The following is a 19,783-nucleotide window of genomic DNA, read 5'->3' as shown; positions in this document are numbered from 1 at the left end:
TCAGTTAATTAATCTGATCATGACTATTCTTATTTTTTACTCACAACCCACATTTTCAAGTGAGTCCAGATGTTTAATAAAGAAGACTGGAAAATTGTTTACAATCTCTTATATTAACCTCCTACACTGATCAATATCACAATACTTTTTTTAAAAATATGTCTGTCAAGAGCAGGCTTCAAAATAGTGGCTATAAATTTTACTTTTGAAATACATTTAATTTTATTTTTGGTAATAAAGTGTATGTTACATTCTGACAGTTCATATTGGTGTCCTGAGTAAAGCAGATACTCTTTTCTTTAAAGGAATACATATTTTCAAGATTATATTTTGTGAGAGTGAAGCTATGAATTACAATTAGTGCTTCTTCACAGTATATAAAACATATGAGTTTTAAAGAATATATATTTAACTTAATGTGGATTACTCATTCAAAATATTGAAAACTCCATTCTAGTAACGGAATTGTGAACTTGAAACTTACCACTTTAGTGAACAGAATAATAGTCTTTTCTAGACGGTCTCTGCATACATTTTCTGTTCCAATACTTCTACCTGTTAAATCACAGATATTTAACAAACATTTCTTAATCTTCCCTTTATTTCAAAGCAAAGTGAACAGGTAGCACTATGGCAGATGAAATTCAGTGCTGACAAATGCAAGGACCCAAATATTGGGAATACAGCTACTTCTAAATTAGCTATAAAAACTGAGGAAAGAACATGAGCATCGTTATGGACAGCTCAGTGAAAAAGCTGTCGTAAAAGCAAACAACTGCTAGGAGGGACAAGGAAGGGGGTAGAAAACACTTACAAGTTTATAATGCCATTATTAAAAATCCATGGCACACCCTCGGCATGGAATACTATGTTCACTTTTGGTCGCCTTATTTCAAAAAGATATAGCCAAAATAGAATGGATTCAAATACTGATTACAAAAACGATTACAGGCACAGAGACATTTCTGAATAAATATACAATGATAAGACTGGGACTCTTTAAGGAAAGACACAAATAAGAAGAAACAGAATAGAGGTGTGTGTGTATATATATAGACATATATATAGACATATATATAGACATATATATATATATAAAACACAATGAATCATATAGTAAAGGTAAACTCTGTGACTATTTACCCACTTAAGAAAAACAGCATCTTCCAATGAAACCAAAAAGCAACACATTTTAAGCTAGTAAAAGTAAATGGATTTTTAAAAAGCACACAAGACACAATGAACCTATGGAACCCATTGCCATAAGCTATCATGTATGCCAAGGTCTCAATAGGCTACATATATAGAGATATCTACACAAGAACATTCACTGCTAGATTAGACAGGATAAGAATTGAAAGATATATTAAAACACTCATGTTTCAAAGCATAAGCTAATCATTAACCAAATGTCAGGAAGCAACTTTCCCTATAGGTAGATTGTTCCCTAATTGTCCCCTACAGGGTTTCTTGTACCTTCCTCTGAAGCATTTGGTACTGATCATTGTCATAGACAGGATATTGGACTAAATGAACCACAAATGTACTTGGACAAATGTACCTGAAAAGAACATTTGCACAATATTTCCTGTCACAGTAAATGAAATTTGAGATTAAAACTACTGACTGTTTCATGATACAATTGGAGGCAGTAATCACAAATTCTCTCCCCTTTGACATTTTCCAAAATTCATCCGTGGCATCTTTGAAGGAAAAGCTTAAGATGGCTTAGTTTCTTTTTACATTCCATGTACTTTTTTTTTTTAAATGTTTCCTCTTTGTTCTGTGGTTTATATGGGAGATATTGCCTTTTTACTAATTTTACTATTAATTCTTGACTAAATCTCTTTACCTTTTTTTTTTTTTTTTTTGACAAGAGGACTTTGGTTATTTGGCACCCAAAATTAAGATCTGTATTATTACTGAACATCTTTCCTGTACACTAGGAATAAGAAGTGCATTGAAATACACAGTTTTGTATTCATGAGAAAATGTCAAAATGCCTTTGACACCAACTATTTGTTTAAATATTAGAGGTAGGGGGAATCTTAATATTATTAATGTACCAGAAGAGGACAGCATGCTTGAGAAAAGTACTTACTACATTCCAGAAACTGTTTTAGTCGCTCAAATACTGCATGTAGAAATCCCTGAAAAATATCAAAGTCACATTTGTTTAAAAAGTGAAGCCCATTGTGGACTGTATGCAGGGAGGTAAAGTATTATTTGCATACAAAAGATACAGGATTTCACTAAAGATCCGTCAAACTGAGAAGTCAGTTCAGAAGCAATTGCAGAGTTTAAAATAATTCCCTACATTACTTCATTACTGAATACAAATATAATGAAAGTACATTTTTCTTTTTGAATTATATATTTTATATGATACACAATTTTCTTTTGATTTTTACTATTTTTCATTCACAATCCAATCATTTCTCAAGGAAATAACAAAAACGCTGCTGTAGAACTACTAATAATGATGATCTTCCCTTTGAATTGCTCCCTTTGTAAGATAACACTTTGTTGAAAACAAGAGGTGAGGGTTTTCTCCAGGGAATGAAATTTCAGTAAATCATACTTAATTGTGAAGCTATGGCTAAATCCTGTGGTTATTTATGACTAAAAAATGTTGCTTTCGTGATAGAAATAAATTAGATATTTCTTTAACATTACATCAGTCTCAGGCTAAGCACTTTAATAAACTTAAGTCATAAAGAAACATTACACTGAGATTCTAAGTACTTAGAAGCAAAATTACTGTAGGTGTTATGACCCCTGAAAATAAAAATATGTCCTGTGACCTGGCAGAGTAGCTCACTCCATTGCCAATTTATATATAATTTCATTCCATCAACAGAGTGTGTCTAATATATTCTTATGAAATCCAAAATTGTAAGAAATTTCTCCATCAGGAGTGGCTGCACCTTAGCATTCACAGTATTAATGAGAGATATCATACACATTAATAAATGGGTATGTCGCACTGAGCAAATGACTAGCCTAAATACTGATACTGCAAAATAAACATAAGCCAGATATAAACTTGATAAGCACTTATAAAATGAATGGTTATTTTCACCCATTAAAGTATGAGCACCTATAAATATATTTATTAAAGTAATTGGACAGTTTCTCTAGTTGTTGCTCATAAATTACACAGTTTATAATTATAGATCAACAACTTAAATAAACTGTTCTTCAGGTTTCAAAGATTCCTGAATTCTAAATCTAATAAGACAAGTATGAAAATACCACAAAAAATATGTCATTTGAAAAGGTTCTTTCAGAAACAGAGAGAGGCTCTGCAGAGGCAGTATAGATCAAGTACTGAAAAATCAGAGGGAATTCAACTATTTGTATGAAATGTCAGCTCAATCAGGAACCTATTTTCAATGGTTTTGGTTATGCCTGCCTGTTGGCTTCTTACCAAAAATAAATAATATCAGGAGGATTGATTTAAATCACTGATTTTAATCATGATTTAAATCAGCAAGCAGCTAACCTTGATTTAAATGATCAATTTACTCATGTTTTGCATTTGTACTTTTAAGTTATTTTCCTAAAGAAAGGTTGATTCTCATTGGTTGATAACCATTAAAACATGCTGATTTGCAACTAAATATCACCTTTACACAAAATCTGGTGCTTCTTTTAGATAACCATTTATTTAATCAATATCATAGCTTAATTTACATGTATTCAGATTCTTATTTACTAATTTTAATCATGTTAGAAAATGGCAAATGATGCATTTCTTGTTTATTAGATAAATTTTTTACTTGCTATTTGTGTCAAGCTCTTTTGGGATGGAAATTCAATTTAAAATGCACAAAAACAATATCTAAAAATTGTTTTGTTATTAGTTAATAAAACTACCTAAAATATTCTGGATACACACACACAAAAAGTAAGTATCAAAACATGTTCTGCATTTAAAACCATCTGATTTATTAAACAAGGGAAGTAATATCTGCAGTGAATTGAAGTGATTGTTCCTAGTCAGCATGTCCTTAAAGATTTTAAAACTAGTAGATCTCATCCTCTCACATCTAGATTTTAGTCATACTTTGGAAGAGAAAAACAAGCTTTCCTGCTTTTTCAACTCCCATTTGGTTTCCTAATTTTGAATTAACTAGTGATTGAACCAAACTAATTGAATAAACTGAAATTAAGAAAATACTCTCTGCACCTGTGGAAGAGGCTACTGCTGTCAAAAGCTGTTTTTTCCCTTCAACAAACACTGGTTCCATGACCTTAACCAGGCACTCAAACCACCGAATTGGTTCAATGAGAACAGGATATCTACCAACCTGGACCACAAGGACCAACAGGTTTGGGTGGCAGTCCTCTGATGGTGCATAAAGCTGGAACATGGCCACTGAAGTGTCCCTATTCAACTAATTTTGCCATCTGTGGTGACAGTGATTGATGTTTTGGGGCACAATGGCCTCCCACTGTGTCCCAAGGCATCCATGGCTCTGTTTCTTTTTTCTTCCTTGGCTCAGAGAAGGAAGAACATTGCTGAGAAACGGAGTCTTCCAAAGACTCAAAGGGCGTGCCAGTGAAGCATGAGCCAATCTCCTGATTACATGATGTTGGTCTTATGGAACACAAAGGGTTCCTAAAGTGTGTGGCTTAACACAAGCCTCAGCACAAGACAATTTAATGGAATCCCTGCATACTGAGCTTTCTCTGGGCATGGAGCTTGTCTTGCTACTCATTCCTGATAAACAGAACACAATAGGGACCCAGTTCTCAGCCAGATTGATATCTAAGAACAAAAACCCTGGCAGCAACTTTTATGAGGTGAAGCTTAAAGCAGCTTTGTAGTGCTCTCCCTGTACAGTTGAGCAGAACTTGCATACAGTGCTCAGGAACATGCTTCTCCCAAGTTAGAAGGCACATCAAGTTCTTTAATTACTGGCAGACAGTGCCATCACAGGATGGGCACAGCTTGAAAGTAATAGATTTGCTTTTGATATCTTAGTTAGGTCCACAGTGTCACACGAGTGAGCATAACTCTGTAGCTCCGAGGAGAAAGGGACCAAGTCAAAGGTTTGGGTGTTACCCTAATATAAGTATTTACTACTACTAAAAATTGTTGGGCCAGTTTGAGTTCAAATTGTATGCTGCAAACACCAGAACTTAAAATATATACCCAATTCATGTTCGCTTATATAAACTGTGTAAAGATAATAGAAATAGAAAACCACAACAGGTACAAATCATCCATTTCCTTTTTACAGAAGAATGCAAACATACAATTTAAAACACCTGACTATTCATTTTTAACACAGGCATTCTACATCTCAAAACTATAATAGACAGCAAAAATAAGATGAGCTTTATAAAGATTAATGATTCAGTAGACAGACAGTCTATATGACATTTAGAGAAGTCTCCTTGTTACAAGCACATGAGGATTCCTAGGCAGCTCTTTAGTCTGTTTTATAGTGTGTTGAGAGAAGACTGTTCTATAATTCCTGCATTGTAGTGGAGATGTATCTTCTTAATGTAGTGTTGATAACAGAGGCTCTGTACACACTAAAAGAAAAAACATCCAACTCTGAGGCCACAACAGCAAGATCCTACCGTTCATAATGCTTTACCTGAGGCCCATATCTTTAATTTCCTTTATACTGTTCTGCTCATTTAATTGCTGCTGAAAATGTGTTCTCTTGATTGCGAATGTAAATTCAACTTAAATAATTCACTCATATGACTGTATATTGTCCTTTCCTTTATTGTTCTGTCATTAGGATATTCATTATATTTTTTAATCAGAGGACCTCTGATTCTGCAAGGACACAGCATAGTTGGGTTGGGCTCCATGAAGCTGCACCTGCTGCTGCCACTCCTGCTGGGGGCAGGTCCCTTTCTCCTCAGAGCTACAGGGTACTGTCACTCTGGGTCTCTTGGGCGGTACTTCCTGTGCCTATTCTCAACATTGCTCCCTGGATGTAGCTCTGTATGGCCTCCTAGTGGCACTGTGGGAATATCAGCTGCTCTAGGCTCCGCAGACCTGGGTTCTAATCTCCAGGTCGTTACATAGACTTGCTCCAATTTGTTCACATCTTTCCTAAATTGTGTTGCCTAGAATAGGACTGAGTACTCCAACTAGTGCCTCACCAGTGCCAAATAGAGCAAGACAATTACCTCCTGTGTCTTACATAAAACATTCCTGTTAATACACACCAGAATCATATTTGCCCTTTTCACAGCTGCATCACACTGATGACTCTCATTCAGTTTGTGGTCCGCTATAAACTCCAGATCCTTTTCAACAGTACTACCACCTGTTCCCCCTTTTGTAGTTGTACATTTCTATCTTCCTTTCTAAGTGAAATATTTTGCACTTCTCTTTATCGAATTTCATCTTGTTGAATTCAGACCAATTCTCCAATATGTCAAGATCATTTTGAATTTTAAATCTGTCCTCCAAAGTGCTTGCAACTGCTCCCAGGTTGGTGTCATCTGCAGATTTTATAAACATACTTTCTACTCCATCATCCAAGTCATTAATGAAAATATTGAATAGTCTCAAACCAGGACTGATTTGTGCAGGACCTCACTAGATACGCCCTCTCAATTTGACAGCGAACTACTGATAACACATTGACTATCAAGTTTTTTAAAAAGTCAAACCAGTGAATTGGTGGAAGTCACTGATTAAGCACCTGGAACCAGGATCCACTGAATTGCTGAAGCAGCTTTTGACAGCAGTAGGTGCACAGAGAGTACTTTATCATTTCAGTTTATTCAGCTAATTCAGTTAAATGACTATTCATTCAAAATTACAAAAATGATGTGGGAGTTGAAGCAGAAAAGCTTATTTTCTTCATCCAATCTATAAATAAAACTAGGTGTGAGAGAACAAGATCTAGTATTCCTCAAAACCTTAAAGAATATGCTGACCAGAAACAACTACTCTAGTTCACTAGCTAAGATAATACTTCCTTGGTTTAATAAATCAGTTTTAAATGCAAAACATGTTTTGATAAAAAAAAATTCTCATTTCTCCAGAACATTTTAAGCACTTTTAAAAACTACCTAAAAACAATTTTAAATGCTGGTTTTGCGCATTTTAAATTGAATTTCCATCCAAGCAGAGCTTAACACAAATCACAAGAAAAAAAATGAATTATATAATAAAGAAACACATTTTTAACCATTTAAAAATTAATAATCTGAATAAATGTAAGTCAACTATAATTGCTTAAATAAATGTGTAAAAACATAGTGCATCCTCCTGGTTACCAAAAAAAGCACCAAATTTAGTGTAAAGGCTATAGGTAATTAAAGGAATACTGTGCGGAAGAAGACCCAAATACCAAATGTAAAGTCCCAAGCTATAAATATTAACATGGCCAACTAAACACAATTTCTTTTAAAAAAAAATCCTATAGTAGAGAAAACAGGACTTCTTCAAACTTAGATTTTTTTAATACATGTGGACTTAAGCTTTAAAACAAAGTAGGTGTTTTGTTGTTGTTAAGGTCCTCATCCAGAATACCTCTTAACCATGTGTTGAAGTACTTTGTTGGAATAGGGCCTTAAATGTTATTCCCTCAGAAACGTCAAGCCAATCCACAAAGCAAACCCTAGGAGACTCTGTAAATACTTAGCATTCATTTCATACAGTCATAAAAGAGTTCTTGATACTATGATGAAGAGGCTGTGATTGTAAGGACATACTGTTATATAATTGGTAGCTCTGTCCATTAATTACTGAATTATGGAAAGCAGCAGGAACACATCTTTATAATCACAAAAGAAAAATCTGTTTTTATATCCCACAGTTTATTTGGCAGGGCTTCTTCCTATTGTACTAGAAGTCTGATTACACAAGGAGCTACACACTCACTAAGTTATGTGAGTGAAACATACCTTATGGAAATGGTAAGATCCCTTGATCCTTTGTCTTACACACTGGGGAAGGATTTAGGACATTGTAGCCTTACAAAATTTGCTATATTGTAGCAAAAATGCATTTACTAATTATGTCATTTGGCAGCCCTTCTTTGAAATAGTACTGGAAGACTCCCTTATCCACTAGATCGGGTATCTTTTAATTTTGAAGTACGTATGAGAAGCGTAAGATGACTGCAGTGTACTAAAAAGAGGAGAACAACATATATAAGGGCACAATCCTACTTGCTAACAAGAAATAACATTCTGAATGTTTGGTCAAATACTTGGTTGGTATTATATTGCTGGGGTTTACATCGCTGAATGTGTAGTAACCATGCTTCTGTGCACTACGACAGAAAGTTAGGTAATAATTGGAGATATACCAATCTCCTAGAACTGGAAGGGACCTCGAAAGGTCATCGAGTCCAGCCCCCTGCCTTCACTAGCAGGACCAATTTTTGCCCCAGATCCCTAAGTGGCCCCCTCAAGGATTGAACTCACAACCCTGGGTTTAGCAGGCCAATGCTCAAACCACTGAGCTATCCCTGTTAAAAAGAACAGAAAAAAAGACAACTGAAAAAAATGATGAACATATATGGTTTACTGGGAATTCCTCTTAGGGAGAAAGCTGTCTACGTATATTTCAATGGCTTTGAAATTATAGAAAATATTTGAAATTTTGAAGACAGTCTGGGTCTCTCTTCAGGGCTGGAAAAAGGACTGCTTAGATCTGCAGGCCCTCTTCTGAAAACCTTATGTAGTAAACAGAGCTATTGGTTAACACTCATTTATATGCCAATGGCAATGCTATTATTTTGTGTACAATCTATTGCCGAACCTAATAGTCTATTTCTTTTTACTTACTTTATTTTATGTACAAGAAAACAACTATATGCGTCTAGAAAAATGTTTTTATTGAATTATATTTTAAAACTAAGTATTTCTTCTGTCATTTACTTTTATGTTAATTTTTTTTCCTGTTTCCAAATCTTCTGTGTGCAGCAGATTTTTGTATTGACAATGAATAACTGCATTTCAGGAGTCAGTAGGGAGGAGGAAGCTAGAACTGATGACTGTTGGATAGGGAGCTGCTTGGACTTTTGGCATATAGAAAGGCATCGGAGTAACAGATGACCAGCTGAAGCTTTTGGCATCTGTCAGAGGATGCACCCTTCCCTACCTCTTGTGGGTAGATTTGACAAATATTGTAGTTAGGAGAGATGTTTGACTCCTAGTAGTCCCCCCCACACCCACACTAGCAACCTTAGATAGTAACCAATTGTACCATTACTCATTACCCAAAATCTTCCACTGCATGCAACAATGGTGGAGACACTGGCTGGATATTTATTTTCTGAATATCAGCAGTGAAATGATTAAATATACTGCCATGTAATACTATCATATTTTACGTTTCACAGTGAATGTCTCATTAAATGAATGGAAAAGTCCACTCGTGGCAGAACTATTGTTTCAAGATTTGGAAAGGAAGACAGAAATGCAGCAATTCACATTTGGTTCACAATTGGAAGTTCTGAGTCAGAAACATAAGAGATATCCTCTTTTACACAATTTTTTTAGATTTCGCAGGTCTAGCGACCAATTCTACAGCTTGTGCATCCACCTTCATGAAACCGACAAAGCTTTCTAAAATATTCTAAGCTTAAGGCATCAGCGACTCCTAAATTTGGGAATATACAGTCACAGAAGACATTTGGAAATATACAGACACAGAACACAGAAGATATAAGGCCTTATTGACCCAAAATTTACCACTGCTACGGGATACTTAGCTAAAAGCAGTCTCAGAACCATTTAGACATGTTGCTTTATTCATTTATTAACTTGGCTATTACCAGTCTTTTTGCTTACTCTTGAGTAAAACCCTGAAGAAAATAAAGACCTGCTCATAACCAGATTATTTTTGGAACACAAGAAGGTATTATCACTAGGATTGTTTGGCTGCTTTGCAACAATGTAAAAGCTTAACTCCCTATACAACAGAACTCTTGAGCAACAAGTATATCAAATTAGTTATGGCAAAATTTGAATTAAGTAGTATTGCCTAGAAACATACAGAATTTAGATGGTATCAAGATGAAAAAAGTTGAAATCATGTTGTAATTAATTAATTTAAAAGGCTAAACAGTAATCAAAATTATATGATTTTGCATTCCAGTACTTCAGCCTAAGGGCAAGAAAACAATGCTTTATTTTATAACATTCTGTAATGTGATGGGATACCGTATCAGAACTTAAACAATGACAGTTTTCCCAGTATATCAATGGTTAACCATTAAATATAGTGGGTCATAATTCAAACACATGCAATTTTCAATCTGATACATATTGACAGTTATTGGTTTCTAAAACTGGTCACTAAAATAATCTATATGTTGGAAAGGGTGTGGAGTTTTCAGCTGTGGCTAACGGCTGCTGTAAACCAGGGTTATTTCAGTTTATCTTAAGTTGATTTAAGCTAAACAGAAATAGGCCTGATTTACACCAGAACAGGAGTGTATACAGAGATGTTTCAACTGGTATAACTAAGCTGTTTAAAAAAAACAACAACAACAACAAACCCACACCGTATATTAAATTGTAGAAACTCTCTCATTTAGAGAAGGCCCGTCACTAAATTCATACAGGCTATCTTTATCCAAATTGAACATTTCAGATTTTTTTCCCACCACTGCCCTTTAAATACGTAGCATCAGCATAACATATTAAGTTTGTTTTATATTTATCAGGCTTGTCTCTTGAGCCTTCTGTACATAATATAATTATGCATCATTTTATAAATTTCAGATCTCTCTTTGAAGTGGAGTGAAATTCTAACAATGCCTAGAATGTCATGGAAAGAATTCTGAATTATATCTAGAAACAAACAAATGTATCACTTACCATCACCTCTACATTCCGATGAGGTTCCACAAACCCATGAACTGTGAATTTACGAAGCACTGAAAAATACAGTAATATTTTGCTTGCACAATCTCTTTTTGTAGAATGCTGCCCCGCTCCCAACCCACCCAGATATCAAGTAATTAAACATATGGCTACAATAACCATTGCTATAAAAGCCTCTAATTATTCAAATATGAAATAAATTGCATTTATTTTGCACCTTTAGGCTCCTCACCCGCATTTTTGCCACTAATTTAAGTTTGGCAGTACTACTTTAAGGTAGAGCTGTGTAAATACTTGATTTTGTGATTAGCTGGCAGTTCTGAAAATTAGGAAAAAAAATAAATTCAGAAAAATTTCAGTCAATTCAAAACGTCCGTTTCCGGTTGAACAAAACATATTGTTTGACCTGAAACATTTTGTTTTGGGGCATTTTTAAAGGGCTAGATTCACAAGCGGCTGGAGGGGGAGGAGGAAGAGGTGGTGGTTATGGTGCCTCCCATATAAGCTTTAGCCCATTCATCAGGGCATTCACCCAGGATGTGGGAGACCAGGGTTCAGCTCTTGCCTTTCCCACATGTGGAGATGGGACCTGAACATGGGTCTCACACTGCAAGAGTGTTCCCCACCCACTGAGCTATGGGATATTCTGAGGTGAATCCCTCAGATTCTCCTGGTGAAGCTCTTTCATTGTGTCTAAATTAAATAGCCATTGGAGCAGGGACATCAAGTTGGGTGTCCCACCTGTCACATGAGTGCCCTAATCACTAGAATATAAAGTCAGATTCTCTCTCTTTCTGGCCAAATGATTATTTATACAAAGTGCTTCAGCACAAGAGACTGAAAAAGACCTACCCCGGACTACCCTAAAGTCCATGGATTAGGACAGTTTTCCGCAATGTCAGAGATACAAGTTCACATCCCTGCTCCAAAGACTTATTATTTATACACAGTGGAACAGCTTCAACATGAGAGATTGAGAGAGACCCACACCATAATATCAGATAGCCCAGTGACTGGGGAACTCTCCTGCAATGTGGGTAACCCAAGTTCAAATCCCTTCTCCACATGAGGCAGAAAATTGAACCTAGGTCTCCCACATCGTAGCTGAGTGCCCTAAACACTGGACTACAAGTTATAAGATGGACAGTGGCACCTCCTCCTCCTGCCATTTTGTGAATGGTGCCTTGGTGCCCCCCCCAAAAAAAATTAATCGAAACCATTCAGCAAAATTCATGTCAATACCACAAATACTTTCAGCGCCCTGAAAAATTAATTTTTTGGTAAATTTACTATTTGCTAATAAATATTCACCCAGCTCTACTTTAAGGTTCCATTCATGTCAAAATAAGGCTAATGAACGACAATGAAAAAAGAACAGGAGTACTTGTGGCACCTTAGAGACTAACAAATTTATTTGAGCATAAGCTTTTGTGGGCTACAGCCCACTTCATCAGATGCATAGACTGGAACATACAACAAGAAGATATTTATACATACAGAGAACATGAAAAGGTGGAAGTAGCCATATCAACTGTAAGAGGCCAATCAACTGAGATGAGCTATCATCAGCAGGAGAGAGAGAGGGAAAAGAAAAAGAAAAAGAAACTTTTGAAGTGATAAAAAGGTAACTCCAAAAAGGTTCTTCTTTTCCTGGTCTATCAGAAGGATCCAGTGCCCTAATTTTACCATTTCTGGAGTTCTCTCACAGGGAAGATAACGTGTCATTTCCAGAAACTCCTGAATACTACATCCCACAAAGCCTTCCTTTTAAATCTTCTGATGTTTGTAACAGTTGTGTTTGTAGTCCATACACAGAAGGAATACAGACACTTCCCAACTTACGCAAGCGTTCCGTTCCGGAATGCCTTGGGTAACTCAAATTTTGCATAAGTCGGAAATGTATACCTGACAATTACGCAAAAAAAAAACCCTCCTCCTATTTCTAGCTTACGGAACTTTTTCCTTAAGTACGGATTTGCGTACGTCAGATATGCGTAACCTGGGGGGCGTCTGTAGAGAGATTCACAAACTGCATCTCTTGAAACCCAACACAAGACTAGGGTCATCCATATCACCAGCACAAAGTAGAAACAGCAACTCTAAAATTTGCAACAGCTATACTAAATGGCTAACAACTATTTTATCCAAAATACACAAGTTACAGCTATTTCCAACTGGTTTCTGATAAAAGCAGATCTAGGTACACAGAGCAAGGTTTTTCATTTCCTATGTAGCCCAGCCCAACTGCTAAATACTCAAGTAGAAAGGAACTGAGATTATTGGGCTCCAAGTGGCATGGCTTTGCTAGAAGATTCCAAAGTTCTCACAAGATGCCAGGGACACCGTAACCCAACAACAGGAATACACAAATGTCACCTGAATAACCTTATTTAATCTTTTATAGTACATTAAGCATATATATTTAATAATCTTTTTAATATTTACCTTTCAATGACAACAGAGTTCTTTCTAATGAACTTGTAGCTGCAGCTTCATCTCCCGTAAAGATCTGTTGTAGGAATGTATCTGTGTGATGATTCCATAAGGAACAGGCAAAACTATAAATTCCAGATGCTAACTGTAAAGAAAAACCAATACACTTGAATCCCAATATTTGACACTAGTACAATAAATGTATAGATTCACAGATCTTTAAGGCCAGAATGGAATGTTAAATCTAGTCTGACCTCCACCATAACATAGGCCAGTGGTTCCCAAACTTTTTCGTCTGGCGCCACGGAGAACTGTGGCATCGGATGAGCCTCTGCCGAAATTCCGCTGACAAGTGGCAACGTCAATAGGCATCGCCGCCGAAAATCAGCAGCATTTCAGCAGCGACGCCTCTGGATGACAAAGCTTGTCAGCGGCACTTCAGCGGATGCTCGTCCGCCAGCCCGTATGCGGGCGCACTTAGAAGTCCCGGCGAGCAGCATGGCGCCCGGGGGCACCACGTTGGGGACCCCTGACATAGGCCATCATCAGTCCTATATAATAGCTTGTTTGATTTAAAAAAACAAATCTTCCATAAAGGCATCCAGTTTTGATTTTGAAGACAGCAAAGATACAGAGAATCCCCCACTTTCCTTGGTAGTTTGTTTCAATGATTAAAAATGTGTTCCTTTATTTCTAATCTGAATTTATCTGGCTAATCCACATGGCTACAAAAAGGGTTTTGCAACAATAATTTTTCTTGCTAGAGAACAAAATTGGAGAACTGGTTTCTTTACAAACAAGTTTCAACGTGACATATATTGTAGACTGGTGAATGTCTGTTACACTCTACTCCCATTTCTAGTCATATTTATGTTGTGTAATAAAAAATAGTAGTAGTGTCCAGTATGTGCACGTGTTGAACCCTATTTTGATGACAGCTGCATAGTTATGCATATTCTTTATTGATGAAGCATATTAAACTGATTTTCTTCCCCAAGTTATTTAAGTTAAGAAATTGAGGTTGAGACAGATAGTTAGTTGCAAATTTAAATGCATGGAGCAAGTCTTTATATATAAATAACTCAATTTACATTTCAAAAACCATAATCTTTATTTTTTTTTAAATCATAGTCTTTTATCCATCCTACAAAAAGGTAAAGGGGCATACTGCATTTAGAAAATATTATAAGAAATAAAGGTTACTTTCATGTAAGAAGACAGGATTATGCCCTATATTTCCCAGAATAAGTTATTCCAACCTAGAGAGTGAGGATTTAGTAGCCTGCACTGAAAGTTTCCTGTTCATTTATCCCATTAGATGGAGTGTAGTGGCACTTGATTCAGCCTCACAAAACACAGGTAAGCCACTAGAGACAAAGAACATTAATGCAGAGTCCTTGTGCCTCTAAATTCCCCAGCATCTCATTTCCTCACTCTGGCTCTTTGGCAGCACTGCTCTGATGGAGCCATGCTGTGAGGGGCCTCCAACCAGCCACTGTTCCCAGAACACTTCTCGTGTATGGCACATAACAGCAGTCCACACTGCCAACCAGGAGTCAGTGCAAGTTAACGCTAGTTCAGTCACAATAATCTGCAGTGGGCAAACTCGTGGGTTTGGAGATGAAAGGGAAATTATACAATTGAAAGCAGCTGCTCCTCAAGCCCCACTTTGCTTTGACTCCATAGAATCTGAAGTGTGTAGAGAACCTTCAGAATTTCTGTTGTTCCCTGGGAGGAGAGTGCTGCAAAGATGGCTTTCCCCCACTGAGTTTGCATTCTCCTAGTGTAAATGGAAAGGAGCATTTGAGCCTTTTAAACATTTCCAGGGGTAGTATGGGAAAAGCACAAATATGTTTGGTTGAAAATTTAACAAGTGGGCAAAGGAGGCTGGCATCTTGGGCCAATTGGAGGTGGAAGTCAACATTTCAATAATGAATGAGACAGGACAGGTATGATAGGGATAACCTGTGAAGCACCATGAAAGTGAATGCAAGTAGTAACTTACGTTTGATACAAACAGAGAATGGGGAGTCAGTAGTGGGGTGACGTAATAATCTTTGCAGCAGCATTTTGAATGGAAATGAAGAGGGTAAGGATGCATTTGTCAAGACCAGACAAATGGATGTTGCACTAGTTGAGGACAGCTTGGACAAGAGTTTTAGATGTGTGGATTGGTAGAAAAGGTATCATTGACATGTTATGAAGAAAGACGAAGCAAAATTTAGACAGCCCAAACATGAGGACCTGGAACACAGATCCGAGTTAAAGATGATGCCCAGGTTACAGGCCTGAGTGACAGGCAGGATGGCAGTATTGTCCACGGTGATCAAGAAAGAAGGAAAGAAAGAAGGGGGGGGCGGGAAAAGGGGGGATATGAGCTTTCTTTTTAGCCATGCTGAGCATGAGCTGAAGGCTAGCCATCCCCAGATATTAGTTTGAAAAGAAGGAGATAGGTCTGGAATAAAGAGGAGGATCTGTGAGTCATCAGCATAGAGATGGTAGTTGAATTTGTAAATGAGATTATCCAGAGATAAGGTGAAGAGAAGGACAGAGCCCTGCAGAACCCCCAAAGAAAGTTGAAGGATGGACGAAGAGAATATTCTGAAGGACACACTGAAGGAGCAATTAGAGAGGTAGGAGGAGAACCAGAGAAGGAGAGAGTCAGGAGTACAAGATTTCAAGAGGAAGAACAAGGTTGACTATGTCAAAAGAGGCTGACAAGTCAAGGAGGGTGATGATGAGGTACTGATTCGGAGCTTTAACTAGAAAGAAGTCATTAGAGACTTTGGCGAGAGTGGCTTCAGTGGAATGCAAAGTGGGGAAGCTGGACTGGAGAAGGCTGAGGGTGGCACTGGAGGGGAGGAACCTCAGACAGTTATTGTAGACAGTGCCGTCAATGAGCTTTAACTATTCACGATGACTCCAAGATCTCTTTTATGATTGGTAACAGCTAATTTAGTCACTATCATTTTGTATGTATAGTTGGGATTATGTTTTCTAACATGAATTACACTTTGCACTTATCAACACTGAATTCATAAACCACAGTCTCACATTGTAAACAATGGTTCTCACTTGGCCAGCAGCAATGTAAACCAACAGTTATGATGAAAAACCGAATTTTTTTTGGTAATTAACAAAAGTACATAACCCAGGGACCTCACTATATGCTATTGTGAATTAAGCTAAACTGCATTGAGGATATTTTCATTCAGAATGAATGTGTCCACACTGGGGTTTAAAGCAGTGTAATGAATCCACTTTAAATTTACACCTGTAGTTAATTCGGATTAACTTTCCGGAGCGGCCCTGTGTAGACAAGCTCCTTAGTTTGTTTCACTCTCAAATCATGGGGTCAGCACTAGCATCTTCATACAGATGACACACTGGCCTCAGAGAGCAGTTTAGGAATCAGAGGCAGCATGCTGTATTTTCATATGGACAGCTGAACCAGGTGTTCAAAATAAGCTTACCTGGGTTAGGGGCTTTTGCTCACCCAAACTCTTGCAGGTCATCTAATGCAGGAAGCATTAGGGAGTAACTTGTACAAGAAAGTGGGTCAATCAGATCACAAAGGCATTGCAGCAACTTGATGCGCCACCTTTGGCAGAATGACTGAGGAAACTTGGGTTTCCAAGAAGAATGCAAACAGGTCTGTTAAGGCCACAGCTGCCCCCAATCAAATACAAGAGACCAAAAGACAGAGGAAAGGAGATTATATTTCCCTAGAAGCATTATAGTACTGAGCATGCTGAATATACACCCTTGCACAACATTAACCTGAATATTAATGCACGGCCTATAATGAATTTGGAAATACCATCAGCACCTTTCCAAATAACCATCGTTTAATATAATTCTTGACAGAATGGTACTAAGACAGTTCCCTGTGCCTAACTGTGCTAGAAAACAGCTTTATAAAATATACTTCATATTAGTCAACAGTGGGTTGAAGATGCACTATTCTATAACCTATAGGACAAATCTATATGCTATAATCAACAGATTTTTATAATGGAGAGAGTAGTTGCATGATTTGTCATTTTCATTCAGACTTGTTAAATTAATACAAGCAGTTGAATGCTGCCTGGGATAATTGAATTTTATTTCTGCCTCTGCCACAGAGTTCCTATGTGATGTTGGGCAAGTAATTTAAACCAAACTTCTTATAGGCAGTCACTAATTGTGTTCTCATTTTCTGGGAGTTGGTCTTGAGAATCCAGAATCTGATTTACAGAAATGCTGAGCACTTACAGCTGCAACTGAAGTTAAGAGAAGCTGTGCTTTCAACACATAAAGTGCTACGTAATATGAAGTACCCTGAAGAATCAGGCCGTAGGTGTCTCATATTGCCCACCCCAAATTAGTGAACAATTTTGACCTTCTGCTCTCCATGTGTAAAACAGGAATAATAAAAACCTCTCACGTCACAAGGATGTTGTGAAGATTAAATGATGACTGTAAAACACTCTGATACTAAAGAGATGAGTGTCACAGAAAAGCCCATGAACAAATTAATAATTTTGTATTCACAGCACTGTTTGAATAGTGTGCAGTAAATAAAGTTTAGGGTCACACATTACACAAGTAAATAAAATGTTGAATATCTTATTAATTGAGCCCTCTCCATCTTATTCACTGAATGAAGCAGGGGTCCTGTGGCAAGAAATAATTATCATGTAATTAAAGACTGTATCATAATGCATAACATAAAGGGGTTGAATTAAGGTTATACAGGATACTGTAATACTGTCAATTTCCTAACTTTTGAGTGTTTCATTTTGCAACTTTAGTATTTTTTTCAGTTTTATTTCTGTAATTTCCTAGGTTTTTAAAAAAGCAAACTGAAAAAACAAATTCCATCACATGGCATCATATTGACTCCCTTGTGGTTCTTCTGCAGAGTTGGAACCTTTAGGTCCACCACACACAGACCTCTGCCACTTTAGAGGATGGAATTACTGGTAGCAATAGTAGGTTGTTACCCTCTATGTAGAGCAGTACTAGAGGGAGATGACACACACACTTCGCCAGTGGATTTCACAGATATTTACAGACTGCAACCAGGGGCGGCTCTAGGCACCAGCAAACCAAGCTGTTGCCTGGGGCGGCCAAATCTAGGGGGCGGCAGGCTGGGCCGTTGGACCTGCCGCAGTCATGCCTGCGGGAGGTCCACCGGAGCCGCGGACGACCGGACCTGCCGCAGGCATGACTGCGGAGGGGGCGCTCGTCCCGCGGCTCGGCTGGACCTCCCGCAGGCATGACTGCGGCAGCTCAAGCGGAGCCGCCGGACCCGCGAACCGTCCGCAGCCGTGCCCGCGGGAGGTCCGCGGCTCCGGTGGAGCTCCCGCAGTCATGCCTGCGGCAGGTCCGCTCGTCCTGGGGCTCCGGTGGACCTGCCGCGGGAGCTCAACCGGAGCCGCGGGAAGAGGGGACCCGCCGCGGGACCGAGGAAGGGCGGCGCAGCACACCGCGCTGCCTGGGGCAGCCTATTTTCTAGAGCCGCCCCTGACTGCAACGGAATCACAAAACTTAGCAACCTTTGGCCCAGGCTCTGGAGAGGAGTACTCTAGAGATCACAGACCCTTCTGCTTGTCTGTCTTGTCCTCCCCACAGCTTATTCTTCTACCTCATCACTACCAACCTGTCCTCCTATTCCATTTTCAGTCTCCACTAAAATTTCTCATCCCAGTGCCAGTCTCCTTCCCAGCCAGTTCTAGTTTCCATCCTACCAGTTCCTTGTCCAATCTCTCTCCCCTTCACTGTGACGCACACACACAGGATTTTCATCCAATCTCAGTCTCCCTTTTCACCAACAAAACTCTTACCTGAATCCTTGTCCCAATTTCCCAGCAAGTCCCAATTCTCCCTGCTGTTCCTAGCTCATCTCCTCTCCCTCTCTCCATTCTCCTTCTCCTCACTGGTTCTTTGTCTCTTCCTCCAGACAATCCCACTATCTCCTCTTTGCGCCTGACTCCTTCACTGGCTCCCAATCCATGCCACTCACACACACCCAGCTCCCAGCCTCAACCTCCAGCTCGCACTCCCGGCCTCCTTACCCAACCAGTACCAACTTCCAACCCCCATCTGCCAGTGCCAGCCTCCATCCCTCATCTCGCATGACCAGTCTCTTTGTCCAGTCCGTCCCAAAATCCCCTCTTCATGTCTCTCATTCCCAGATGCCTTGCCCACTAGTGTCTGTCATCCCCTAATGATTACAAGTCCTAGTTTTTGTCTTCTCCCCCAGTTCCAGTCTCACCAGATTCCTAGTCCCAAACTATTCCTTTCCCATCTCCCCAGTCCAGCTCTTGTTCCCTCTGCATTCAAGCCAGACAGCTTCCTCCTCCACACTTCCCATACACCAGCAGGGGGGTCACTGAGAGCACTGGAGAGGCAGACTCCTGGCTCTCAGTTCCATTGCCCGGCCTCATTTTGGCACATTCCATTCTTCTGAGCCACCAGAGCCTAGTGTGGAGCATGCTGAGTCACTCTGTAGGTATGGTTCACATTCAGTCTGGCCAGTAAG

The 19,783-nt window shown here is 38.5% G+C and overlaps 1 protein-coding gene across 10 annotated transcripts in view; it reads right to left on the bottom strand.

The window, feature by feature from the left end:
* Positions 1-19,783, bottom strand: part of IPO11 (importin 11) — a 232,774-nt gene that overhangs the window by 180,135 nt on the left and 32,856 nt on the right. For all 10 annotated transcript variants that reach the window (XR_005600208.1, XR_005600209.1, XM_039543641.1 and 7 more), the window contains 4 exons: positions 13,270-13,402; positions 10,819-10,877; positions 2,102-2,150; positions 485-555 (listed from right to left, as the gene is read on the bottom strand). Coding sequence is in view for 8 of the 10 variants with exons in the window: in XM_039543641.1 (XP_039399575.1) it covers positions 485-555; positions 2,102-2,150; positions 10,819-10,877; positions 13,270-13,402 (312 nt within the window). In the remaining 2 variants the exon portion in view is untranslated. The remainder of the gene's footprint in view (positions 1-484; positions 556-2,101; positions 2,151-10,818; positions 10,878-13,269; positions 13,403-19,783) is intronic.

Source organism: Mauremys reevesii, linkage group 6 (assembly GCF_016161935.1).
Source record: "Mauremys reevesii isolate NIE-2019 linkage group 6, ASM1616193v1, whole genome shotgun sequence".
Taxonomy (NCBI): Eukaryota; Metazoa; Chordata; order Testudines; family Geoemydidae; genus Mauremys; species Mauremys reevesii.
Note: the sequence above shows the minus strand (reverse complement) of the source record. Positions and strands in the feature narration are given on the sequence as shown.